The 12353-nt window shown below is 43.1% G+C and overlaps 1 protein-coding gene across 2 annotated transcripts; it reads left to right on the forward strand.

Moving 5' to 3' along the window:
- Positions 1-992: 992 nt before the first annotated feature.
- On the forward strand, positions 993-11671 carry RBMX (RNA binding motif protein X-linked). 2 transcript variants are annotated; one of them, XM_080366107.1, is made up of 9 exons: positions 993-1141; positions 2552-2678; positions 2876-2982; positions 8395-8566; positions 9683-9799; positions 10189-10303; positions 10416-10541; positions 10633-10721; positions 11224-11671. In XM_080366107.1, the coding sequence occupies exons 2-9, from the start codon at positions 2570-2572 to the stop codon at positions 11529-11531; spliced, it is 1143 nt and encodes a 380-aa protein (XP_080222233.1). In that variant the 5' UTR covers positions 993-1141; positions 2552-2569; the 3' UTR covers positions 11532-11671. The 2 variants fall into 2 exon arrangements, with proteins under 2 accessions (XP_080222233.1, XP_080222232.1); XM_080366106.1 differs by having other exon boundaries at positions 995-1141; positions 10618-10721.
- The last annotated feature ends 682 nt before the right edge of the window (positions 11672-12353 follow it).

Here is a 12353-nt window from a genome sequence, read left to right on the forward strand (position 1 = left end):
ATCTTGGCACTGTTCCCTCACTGCACAAGGATGAGTCAGGAGCTATATGAAATCCCCAAACATTCAACAATTCCTTAGCTTTTGCATCTTCTAGAGATCAACTCTAAGGGTCCTTCTTCAACGAGTGGGAATAGCTGTTATTTACAGGCCCTGGCTGCCAGTTTTCAGTGACCAAGCTACCATGCTTCTGGAATTTTGATAAAATGTAATGAATGGAGACAGACAGACTTGCAAAATAGCTGTCCTGTTGAAAAACGACACAGGATACATGATCAATTTCCCTTTTGTTTTGCCACTTAGTTTCTAAGAAGCCTACAGGAAAATTAGATTTTAAATTAAACCTAATGCTTTTAGATTAAATCAAAAGACTAGGTGGTGACTAGAGTGGGTGACTCGAAGAAAACAGGCCTCATTGACGGATCAATACCTGTTTAGATCATCTACAAGTTCAAATCATGAAAGCTTGGCCAATTTTTGTATGTACAGATTTCCTCCTAACTTTCCAGCTATCAGGTTTAGCCAGCAAAAGAAAATGGCCACGAACTTCAGGTATAATTAAGAAATGGAGTTAGTTGCACCAGTGCAAAACTTGGCGCTATGGACAACATATTTCATTTTAAACCGCACTTACTGTAGTTTACTGTAAGTCTCCAAGGAAGGGGTATTGACATGCACAGCTATTAATTCAACTAACGAAAAACACTTTTAAGATTGTTTTAACACAGGCACGTCCCCAACGTTAAAGTGACGCTACGGCGAGCGATTCTGCTCGCAGAGCCGTGATGCAGCTACCCCCCGGGCACCCCGCTCAGCAGCGCGGCGCGCCCGCCCCCGAGGAGCCGGCAGACAAAGGGCCGCGCTGCCCGCCTTTCCTAGCCGGGAGGGTCAACCCGTGCTCCGCCTATGGCGGCTCCCGCTCCCGGGCGCCGCACACCCCGGCTCGGCCCCACGCAGACCCCCGAGGGGCCGCTGCCGCAGCCGCGGGCGGGCCGAACCGGCCCCGGGGGACCCCGGCCTCCCCCTGCCGGGCCCGCCGCCGCGTGCATCCGGGGCTCCAGCCGGCAGGTGACGTCAGCGCTATAAAGGCCTGCAGCGCCTTTGTTCGCTCTCATTGCGCAGTTGCAGTTCGGTGTGAGCGGAGGTGAGTGCTGCCGGGCGAGCTGGGCCGGGCCCGGGGGCTCTGGGGAGCGGGAAGCGGCGCCCTGCGCGGCGGGAGTGGGCAGCGGAACGTGGCGGCGCGGCGGAGGGCCCGGGCGCTGGGCGGGGGAGCTGCGTTCCGGGCGCCCGCTGCTGCGGGCCCCAAGTGAGGCGCGGCGGAGCCGGGCCGGCCTCCCTGTCTGCCTGTCCCTGCGTGGGGTGGAGGGAGCGGTGCGGCTGCGGCGGGGCGAGCGGGGGGTCCCAGCCGCGTGAGGCGCGGTGGCCGCCATTTTAGGTGCGGAGGTTTCTGCGCGAGGTCCCGCCGCGTGGGCCCCCGCATCCCTGAGGAGGACGGCCGCCGCGCCGGGAGGGCCGGGCGGATGTGCAAAGCGGGGCTGAGGTGTGCGGCCGGCTTGGCGCCGAGGCGGTCTGTCGGCGCCGGGAGGGAGAGGAGGCCCTGCCAAAGGTGGCTGCCATTTTGTGGAGGTGTCTGGAGATCGCGGAGGGTCTGACGCCCCCCCGCTCCCCCCGGCCCGCTGCGCGCCGTCGCGGGTAGAGCGGGGGCTGCCGCGCGCGCGCCGCAGGCTCCCGGTCGGGCCGGCCCCCGCCGCCTCCTGCGCCCCGGGGGGGGGCGCTTTGTCCCCTCGCCCCTCGTGTGCGGGGGGGGGAGGGCGCCGGCCCCCCTTGCGCGGCGCTGCGGGCTTCCCGCCATGGGGCTGGGAGCCGGCGGGTAACGTCTGTCCACAGGCGCTAGGCGGTTTGCCAGGCACTTTGAGGTTTTGCTTTGTCTTCGGCTGCTTTTTTATTTATTTTTTTTTCTCGGCCCTCCCGCCTTGTCTTAACCGTGGCCTTGCTTTGTAGAACTGCAGCGATGGTCTTGTGTCCGTTCGGGCTGACGTGTTGTGTAGGCAAGCCCTTCCTTGTAGTCTCGATGTACTGTAAATAATTTAAAGAATGACCTTGATTTGGAATGTTGGGTCAGGATAGCATTAAAGTTGATATTTTGGGTTTACCTTGACACATTAAGTACACATTTCTTGAAACATGACAGTGTTTAGAGGGAGCAAGTGCTAGGATTGCTATCAAGGGCAAAAAGATGGTAACCCTGAAAGACATTCACCAATACTGCTTGATTTTAACAAGAATTCTTATGGGTGCTTTGTTCCGCTGCTTAATCTATTTTCAGTAGGCTGTGTAATGTGAAGAAGTAACTGAAGGTAGTAGTACTTTTAGTTGCTTCAGTATAAAAATGTGAAGTTCTTAATGTTCTTGGTACTTAATACCTCTTAATTAACATATTTCTAAAAAAAAAATTGCTTGCAAGTTTAAGAAAAGTAATTTATACTCCATGTGGTGGTATAGAAGTCTCTTGCAGTCTGATGTTTTGTTAATAATAACCTTATGCTTCTAATAGGTTATTTGCAGAATCAAAATGGTAGAAGCGGATCGTCCTGGGAAGCTGTTCATTGGGGGCCTGAACACAGAGACTAATGAAAAAGCCCTTGAGGCTGTATTTGGCAAATATGGACGCATTGTGGAAGGTAAAAAGAAAACTTTATTTCAAGATAATAAAAAATAAACAGCAGCAGCATGGCAGTGATGACTTTTTTTGGCATTGATCGTGTGAAATGATGGTGCTTTCATGTCCTCTAAGAAGTTCTGAGCTTAAAAGGTTACATAAAAGTTAGGTGTTGGCTGCCTAATTGCAGGAAAGGGTAATGTGGCTTTATTTCTGCAGTCCTTCTGATGAAAGACCGGGAAACCAACAAGTCCAGAGGATTTGCGTTTGTCACATTTGAGAGTCCAGCAGATGCAAAGGATGCTGCCAGAGATATGAATGGAAAGGTAGGAATTGTGACCAGTTACATGTTGCTGTTGCTACTGACCAGCAGAATTGATCTTTGGGGTGAATTAACTAGTAATAAAAGTTTGGAAGACAGTGGGTTAGAAGGTCCTTGAGACAAGTTGTAACTTCAGATTTGGCAAAATGTGTCTTGTCTCCACAAAGCTGGAATCACTTTCTCCTGATTATGGATTTGACAGTAGAAAGTGAAGTCTGGTTGTCAGTCACACTTGTTTTTTTTAAATTGGTTATGGAGGGCTTTTTAGTAGTCAGCTCTTCATTGTTGGATGTCTCATACAATGTTTCTGTTTTATCATATTTTAATGCAGTACTGTGTAAATTACACTTCAGGGAAGAGACTTGTCTGAAAACTAATGGTTCCCTTAACATGGGTTTAATGTGACTTCCCTACTGTACTGGAGCATTGATGTGCTATCTGGTAATCTGTAGATAACCTCCTACGTTTGTGAGTGGCATTGTCAATCCACTTGGCATGTATGAGGAGCGTCTTGCCAGTTCATGTGAAACAGCTTCGCAGTTAGTAAACTTCTTGCTTATGTTCTGCAATGCAAGGATATGACTTTATGAGGGAATAAAAATGGAATTCATATGTAATGTTTTCGGAAAGGAAAACTAGGAAGTTGGAGCAAAAGTTCTGAAATAATACCAGGAGTTTGTCAAAAGGATTGTAGGCTATTGAGATCTGTGTTCTGGCATGTGTTTGAAAAGCTAGGTGTAAGTTTTTTGCAATTTAATCATCAACAGCTGCATATCTTCATAGAAGTGCTGTCTCTTCAGGCAGTGAAAGCTGTCTCTTCTGGTCTTTTAATGCATAATCTGAGCAGTCAAGTTAAGGTCATGCTACAGTGGCCTATTTCTAAATAGTGTTTCTGAGATGCCATTCATGTAAGGTGAAGAAGCCTTTACTGTTTCTGGTTAATTAGCACTTGGGATTTTGATAGCTGTCATCTTAGTATAAGACATGGAAATGGAAGAAAAATGTCGTTTGTTGCAGTCAGTAAGTAAAGCATAACGAATACTTGCACATAAAATGAGCTTGCAGTAGTGTTCTGAGTGAACACAATTAGTAAATCTTGTATTATAGCAGGCTTTCAGCTGTGTGTACTTAGTTTCTGGGTGCATCAGGACAACCTCATGACAATTAGTATTACTTTCTTTGGAGACTTGCTTCCTTTTTAAACAAGTTTGTAGTTCTTGTAAAGGTAGAGTGACAAGTTGGATAATGTCCTTTCTGTACCAACCTAAACATCTTTAAAGGTACTCTTTCTGTTGAATTTCTCCATTGTGTGGTTTGCTACAGTTCTGAAGACTGACTTACTGTAGTTCTTAAACACTGATTTCCTCTGAAGTAGGCATTACACTGAACCCTCACATAAGGTAACTTCAGGCACCAACAACTAATTGGCAGACTGAAAGGAGTTCAGTCACTAATCCTAAGTGTTTGTGGAGTGCAGCTTTCAAATGAAAATACCTCTGAAAATAATTGCCAGCTGTTCTAAATCTTGAATGTTGTGGCATGTATTTGATCATATCGGAAACGTTCAGGAGGGTAATGCCTGGTAAAGTAGCTCAACGAGACTGAGGTAATGTCTGCGTTCTGGAATGCACAGTCTGCAGCACTGGCAAGAAATGCTAGAAAGTACTGCCCTGTGGATCATCATGCTCGTGGTTTCTGTTTTCAACACTACAAATCTCAAAGTTCCTTCATCTGCTTTGAAATTTGAACAGCAAATAGTGTATGAAAAGAACGCTATGTATAGCTCCAGTTCTATACTGGTCTAGCTTGGTTTGACCATGGATATGAAAGATGTGGAAGATGTTCATGGGGCAGTCTCTTGTCCTCGTCTTCAGAAAGCCTTCTGGACAAGTACTGCTTGTACCTCAGAAAGACTCTGTGTTCTAGATCTGAGGAGGAGTGACGTTTGAGGCATGCTGTGGGAAGAGATCATTATAATAAATCTGCACTTCGGAGTTTCTGTCCAGTTGGAAATAATGCATTGGAGCACTCATGTGAATTTCAGGCACTTAAAAAGCAGCAGCAGCAGAAGTACGGTGCAGACAATAGTTCAAGCAGTCTGCAAAGAAGTTAGTTGACCTGTCTAGCCGGTGGAAAGAGTTCTGCGTTGCCAGTGCATTGCTCGTTCTGTCATTCCAAAAGAATTCAAAGTCGCAGCCAGTAGAAGAGGCTGACTTAGATTCTGCAAAAGTGAATTTGCATTGGATTTTTTGCTTTGTAAGTGTGCATGAAAAAGTATATCAAATATTTTGCTCTTTCTGGGTGGGGTGAAGGAAGAAGGTTAATTATATTCCATTCTAAAATGGGACAAGCATGGACTACTCTAAGCTTGCTTGTTGAAGATCCATTTCAGTCCTACAGAAAGAGGTCAGAAGATAATGATTTTTGGAGCGGGGGTGGAGATTTTTCACTTAAATTACTTTCTCTGCAGAACTGGATCAATGTTAGTATGTCTGAGCAGCACAGAAGAAATGTTTAAGTACTTTATCATAGCAAATTACTAGCCTTTAAGAACCTTAATTCATGGCAGTCATCAAGTCCACATCCTGATGTCATGGAGTGCACGTGCTTACCTGGACACAAGTGTTAATACTCCCAAGTCTATAATGGCCATTCTGTGCAGTAGGCTGTTCTCAAGATATTTTGATTTTTTTTTTTTAAGTCCTGAGGACAAAATGGCTAATGAAAGAGAGGATATGACCTTAGAGGAAACATCCAGGACAAGCCAAAGATTTAATTCCAGTGTAGACCTGCCAAGCCAGCTGGACTCTGTTAAAAGGTTGGCAGCAAATAATACAGTCCAGTCAACAGTCTGATCTGTACTCAGCGCTGCAGAAGGTTGTTGTCCTCTAATCAACAGAATGTGTTCCCAGTTCTTTTGGTGAAGAAGAGATGCAATATGTAGAAGCTCAGCCTTGGTAAGAAGTGATCATCAGTTCTTGAATATATTTGGTGAAAGGAAGCCCATTTGATGCGTTGGTCAAGGAACGTGCAGAATTGGAGTCACTGCAGCATCAACAGTAAAAGATCCATTGGAGAGGAAAGCCCTATGTGGTGTTAGGTTGCAGATCCATGCAAGTTTCTGTAACAGTTTCTTCAAAGTACTTTATTTCTGCCCTACTCCGAAAACTTTCAAAATTTCATTCATCAATTTTGTTGGAATGTGGAATAGTTTGCAGGACAGTTCTCTGATTCTGTTTGGTTAAGGTTCCCTGGTTCACACTAAAAAGCTGTATAGATTGTTCATTCCACATACAGGAGTCTTTATGATTGCCAATCTATTATCCTTAAATGACTTGACTTCAAATTATTTCCTGCTTTGTAGCACCAAGGTGATTCCCACTTCATGGTGGCCATATCATACTAAAAATGCTACTGTAACGCTCTGAATCAAGGTTCTAAACACCAATGAATGAATGTTTGTGTTGACAGCTGGTGTTTTGGGCTCTGAAAAAAAATTCCTTATTCTGAGATGGCTTGTGTAAGTTTATCTGTTTGGTGAGATGAGAATTTTCTTCTTTGAGCTAAAAACCTGTAACATGAATTTTCCCCCTCTGCTTTAAAATAGGACAGACAAGTATTTTCTGATTTACAAAGGTAAATACTCATCTTGGACCTAATGAAAGGTCTTTTTGGACCTTGGGCATAGCTTTTTAAGACTGCTTGTATAAAGCAGTTTCAAAAGAAAACCATCTTTTGCCTGGGTAAGATAACGCAAGTGCAAGGCAGAAGGAAATAGGAGGAGAAATAATAAGGAAAACACTACCTCCTACATAAAAAAAGGAAAGAACTTGGACCTAGCATCCAGGTTTTCAAAACCCAAGCCTAGCAGAAGGGGATGGTGTTTGGTGTCCAAACTTCAAACAAGCTGTCAAGAATATGCCATGCAATTGAGGATAGCAGTGGTCATGATGGTGAACCTTAGGGCTTCAGGCCCACTAATTATTCCTGTTTCGAGAAGGATGACTGAGGCAGATGAATGATGATGAATATGATACAAACTGAGAAGTTCCAGTGATTAGAGATACTGATGCTCGCTCCAGGAATGTTTCAGATTGTCATGCCAAAAGGCTTTTTGAGGAACCTTCCATATGTAAATACATTTTTATTAAGTCAAAGCCAACAAGACTAATAAGATTTTGCTAGTATTTTTTTTTCCTCACAATGGATCGAGTTGGACCTGTGGGTATACACATAGTTTTTTCAGACAGTAGCTATAACTACATATGGTGGCAGAATACATAAGCTGCTGAAGTGGATGATTTCACAAAGGCCTAGTTTCAGTGAAGAGCAAGAAAGACTCAGTACCTCGGTAAAATACTGTCGGCAGTTCAGAGGAAGGCATTACTAGCAGTTAAATTTCTGTTTGCTCATTGCAGCAAAATAGTGCAATAAACAACACTTTTTGCCTGTGTAATTCATCAGTTGTTACAGCAGAGTTAAATATTTAACTGCTCAAAATGGCAAGTAAACTGTGCCTGGATAGATGTGCAGTAACTTAACTTGAGCAGAGCTTGTGATCTTGGCTTTGCTACAGTTACCAAATGTGTGGTATCTGAAAGTTTATACAGAAATTTGATTAATTAGGTTGAGTTACTCAGGGTGTCTTAACCAGCTGTGCATGTTTGAGGTATAATTGTTGGCTGCAGAGTTCCTGTTACTGCAGGTCCATATTCCAGAAAAAGATTCTACTTTTTTTCCACCAAAAAAAACCCACCACCAAAACCCCCAAACAAAAAGACCCCCAACCCTTAAACCACAAAGCGCCTCCACTGTGGAAAAGCAAGTAATAGAGTAAATCGTGACAGTCACATTTTTTGAAAACCCAGCTTGAAACAGTAGAAAGGAGGGGTGAATTACCATACTCAGTCTCCTTTATAGATGCTGAAATTCTAAATACTTCAGTGATCACCGTTTTATGAGGACATCAAGAGAATGTACTAAACGGCCTCCCCATTGCCAGAAATCCCAACTGAAGCTAAGATATCTTCAGCTTAATCCTGTAACTACTGGTGCAGTCCTAGTTTGGTACAAAAGTCCGTGGCAATTGAAAAGTAAATTGGAGATCATAAATCGTGTTTCATTTACAGAATAAATGACATGGGGCTGCCGTAATCATTGGACGCTTGTGTTTTCAGTGAAAGTCCTTTCTGATGCTGCTCTGTATTTTTTTTTTTCGTCAATACCACAAGAATGAAGTACTGTAGAAATTAGGTCCAACGTGCCGCTGAGTACATGGGGACTAATACTGAAGACTGAAATCAGTTCTAGAATTGCTCTAACTTTATAAAATGGAAGCCCTGTAATAGTGAAGCAAGAGGGGCTTAATTTAAATACAAACATGACTGAGCAGTAAGTAAAGCAGCTTCTTCTTTAGTCATTAGATGGGAAAGCAATTAAAGTGGAACAAGCAACCAAGCCATCCTTTGAAAGTGGTGGTAGGCGTGGGCCGCCACCCCCTCCACGAAGCAGAGGTCCTCCCAGGGGCCTTAGAGGTGGAAGAGGCGGAAGTGGCGCGAGAGGACCACCTTCAAGAGGGAGTCACTTGGGTATGTATTTACCTCTCTCATTATATACTTGGACAACATACAAGAGAATCCCATTGGAAGATCACAGTAATCCTACTGGAAAAAAAAAAAAAGCCAAACAGCTGAATAGTGCACTCCTTGTTCTTTGTTAAAATGATGAAATATGATCTCGGCAGTTTAGTCAAATTTTTGATTAGGCAAGTACTCCTTAAGAAAAGGCTTCCAAATATGAAGATTCCCTTCTACAACTAACACTCCACTTGACTTTTGGCTATGAAAGAAAAGCAATACTCCTGCCCTGCACGTGAGGAAGGAAGCTTTCTGGTATTTCAAGTTGAAAAAGTGATTCTTTTCCACCAGGGAAAGGGAACTGCCTTTGGTTCTTACTAGCAAGAGGTCTAAACTTCCTAAATTCTAGGACTGATCCTTCCAGATTATAATGGGAGTTAGGGAAGCTAAGCCTTGTTGTTATAACATATTAGTGTGTTGAGTTGAAGCTTTCTGAAGTGGAAGAATAGTATACTACTTGATACTGGATATTTTTTAACTTAAGATACATCTATTTATTCAGAGACTTTTCAGTATCAAAACAAAACTCTTGCTTAACAGAAAAAGCAAGCAGCACCTGAGGTATAACAGTAAAAGCTGTAATGCACAGAAAGAATTGCAAACTTGAAATAGTGAAAACTCGTGTCTTGAAGAGTCTGTGTAGTAGGTTCTGCAGACTCTCTAGTGCCTCTGTTACCTCTCTAGGATCTTCTCTAGTACATCTTCCCAGGTGGCTCTTGTCTTCCGAGAACAGTAACTTGTTGAGCATTTAAGCTGTGACTGATTACATGCGTCAGCTGTCTTTCTGCCTTGTGTCACGTGCTGTGGCTTTTGGATAAGTTCTAAAAGACAGTTCTTGACAGGAATTTAGGCTGTGGAAAGTTAACTTGGTGGGCTCTCAATTCTGCCAATAGCATCAAATAGTGACCAAAACACAAGAGAAGGCTTTGAGGTCTTAATATTAGAGATGTCCTGTTGATCGCATGGTGGCAATAACAAATAATGCCTAGGTTATTGCAGCTCAGGCTTTAGGGGTGTGCAGGTAAGTATCATAGAAATAAAAAGTTGGTTCATGGCTTACTCTTCTAGGGTCTTCTCGAGGGCCACTTCCTATGAAGAGAGGTCCACCTCCACGAAGTGGAGGCCCTCCACCTAAAAGATCTGCACCTTCAGGACCAGTGCGTAGCAGTAGTATGGGAGGAAGAGGTAAGGACTTGCTGAATTACTTCTGTTGCTTGGTCAGCTGTAGCACCTCAGTCTCTCTTCAGGAAGTGTTGCAAGTCATTGATTCTGACTTAAATGTGCTGTGGGGTAGTGTAGTGTAGCGTGATGGGGTTTTTTTAATCTTATCAGTTCTTTTCACGCCTACCAATGTAATTTTGTAGCTGTGTGGAATTTGTGAATATAAACTCTGTGATTCAGTGAGGGTTCTTTCTAATGCTGCTTCAAAACTGTACAAGGAGAAACGTATTACAGGTGTAGGCTAGAGATAGTTTGAAATAGCTGTAAACAGTCTGATAATACTTCTTTGCCTTGAAGAGTCTGTGTGACTAAATGGTAATTAATTTTAAAAACTTGGGACTGTTTCTCTTAAGCTCCTGTGTCTCGTGGAAGAGACAGTTACGGTGGTCCTCCACGCAGAGAACCAATGCCATCACGAAGAGATGTCTACATGTCTCCAAGAGATGATGGCTATAGCACTAAAGACGGGTAAATTATTTTTCTAATTTAGTTTGACTTCCTTTTGTTCAGAAAAGGATGTTGATCCCTGATATTTTGAGGTGTGACGTATGGCTAACATGCCAATTCTTGTTCTTTGTAGTTACTCAAGCAGAGATTATCCCAGTTCCAGGGATACACGGGACTACGCGCCACCTCCACGAGACTATGCATATCGTGATTATGGTCATTCCAGTTCACGTGACGAATACCCATCTAGGGGATATAGGTACCTACTATTAGATTTTTCTCCCCGTCAATTTATTCTTGCTGTGATCTCACTGATTTGTACTAAGTCTTAGTAGTCTTTCCTCTTATAGTGATCGTGATGGATATGGTGGTGGACGTGACAGAGACTACTCGGATCATCCAAGTGGAGGCTCCTACAGAGATTCATATGAGAGTTATGGTAAGAATCAATTTTGAGGATTATGTAGTAATCTGTACAGGTGTCATAAAATCTGACTTTTACTAGGTTGCTTATGTTCTAGGGGGAAGTGGCACACTTTTTTTTCCCCTACAGTGAAAGTGCAGTTGTTGGTTATCATTTGATCATCTTGTTAAATAAGCTGTAAGCTAAAGAAGCAAAGTCTACAGTTCAGAATTGCAACTATCTCTGGAAAATAATGGCTGAGTTTCTTCTCTAAAATAACAAGCTGTTCTGCAATACCCAGTAAAGAGCCTGCCTGAATAAACACCGTCTTCATTCCTTCAGAGTCTTTAAATCCACTCACTGCCTGATATGCAGTCCTCACTTTAAATACCATAATGTGGCAGATGATATTAGAACATCTCAATACATACGAAAGAGTAGCAGTAAACATTTAAATACAGCAATTCTGTAAATTCAGGTTGAAATTGTTATATATAACTTATGGTGTTGCCATATTACCTGACCATTGACCCTGCAGGTAACTCACGTAGTGCTCCACCTGCACGAGGGCCCCCGCCATCTTATGGTGGAAGCAGTCGATATGATGATTACGGCAGCACTCGAGATGGATATGGAAGCCGAGAAAGTTACTCAAGCAGCAGAAGTGATGTCTACTCAAGTGGCCGTGATCGTGTTGGAAGACAAGACAGGGGTCTTCCCCCATCCATGGAAAGGGGCTATCCACCTCCTCGTGATTCTTACAGTAGTTCAAGCCGCGGAGCACCCAGAGGTGGTGGCCGTGGTGGAAGCAGATCCGATAGAGGTGGAGGCCGAAGCAGATACTAAAAACACTCTTAAACTTTTGGACCAAGACAGATTACTTCTCAAAAAAACGAAAAGTGGAAGTTGTTCTATCTTTACTACCAGAGAACTACTAAAAGGAAACGTTGTTTTTACCTTTTTTTATTGTTGCCTGTTAAGTTTTCCCCTCCATGACTTTTATGCTTTTGTGAGGAAAAGTTAAACCAATGTTTAATTTCATTTCAAAATTGTTAACATTTCTTTCAGAAAGCAGATGTTAAATGTATAAAACTTGAGCTGTGTACTAGTGTTGTAATTTTCAAAGTAAAGTTTCCCTGAAATGCCACACTTCCCATCTGATTTTCCTCGTGAATGGAACAAGCAGTTCTTAAGATCTTCCACACAACATCCAGCCATCTAACGTGGAGATGGATTGTTCTACATGTTCAGCATCTCATTCTTTAACAGAGTATTGCTTGTGATTTGGAGGGTGGTGGGGATATTCCACACTAAGTACAGTTGTGCCTAGAATTTGAAGTCACAGTTTTCCCAGTACAAATTGCCTTCAGATCCTTGTGTAAAGAAAAATAGAGGATATCATTCAATTAACCTGAGAAAGCAAGTGGATAATACTATTTTCTGCCTTTCTACTGTTTCATGGGGAGTTTGAAAAGGTCTCCCCTTCCATAAATCATGTACATGTAAGTGAGCTACAGAATACTGTAAAAATAAAAAAAAAAAAAAAAAAAAAAAGAATTTGACCAATTCCATCAAAGAAGCTGCAAAACAATGCTTACTCATACTGTTTCAAATTTTTGCAACTCTGTAGTGTTTCACTTTTAAAGGAACATCTTTGATTCCAAAGGA

This window comes from Falco punctatus (genome assembly GCF_963210335.1).
Source record: "Falco punctatus genome assembly, chromosome: 15".
Lineage (NCBI taxonomy): Eukaryota > Metazoa > Chordata > Aves > Falconiformes > Falconidae > Falco > Falco punctatus.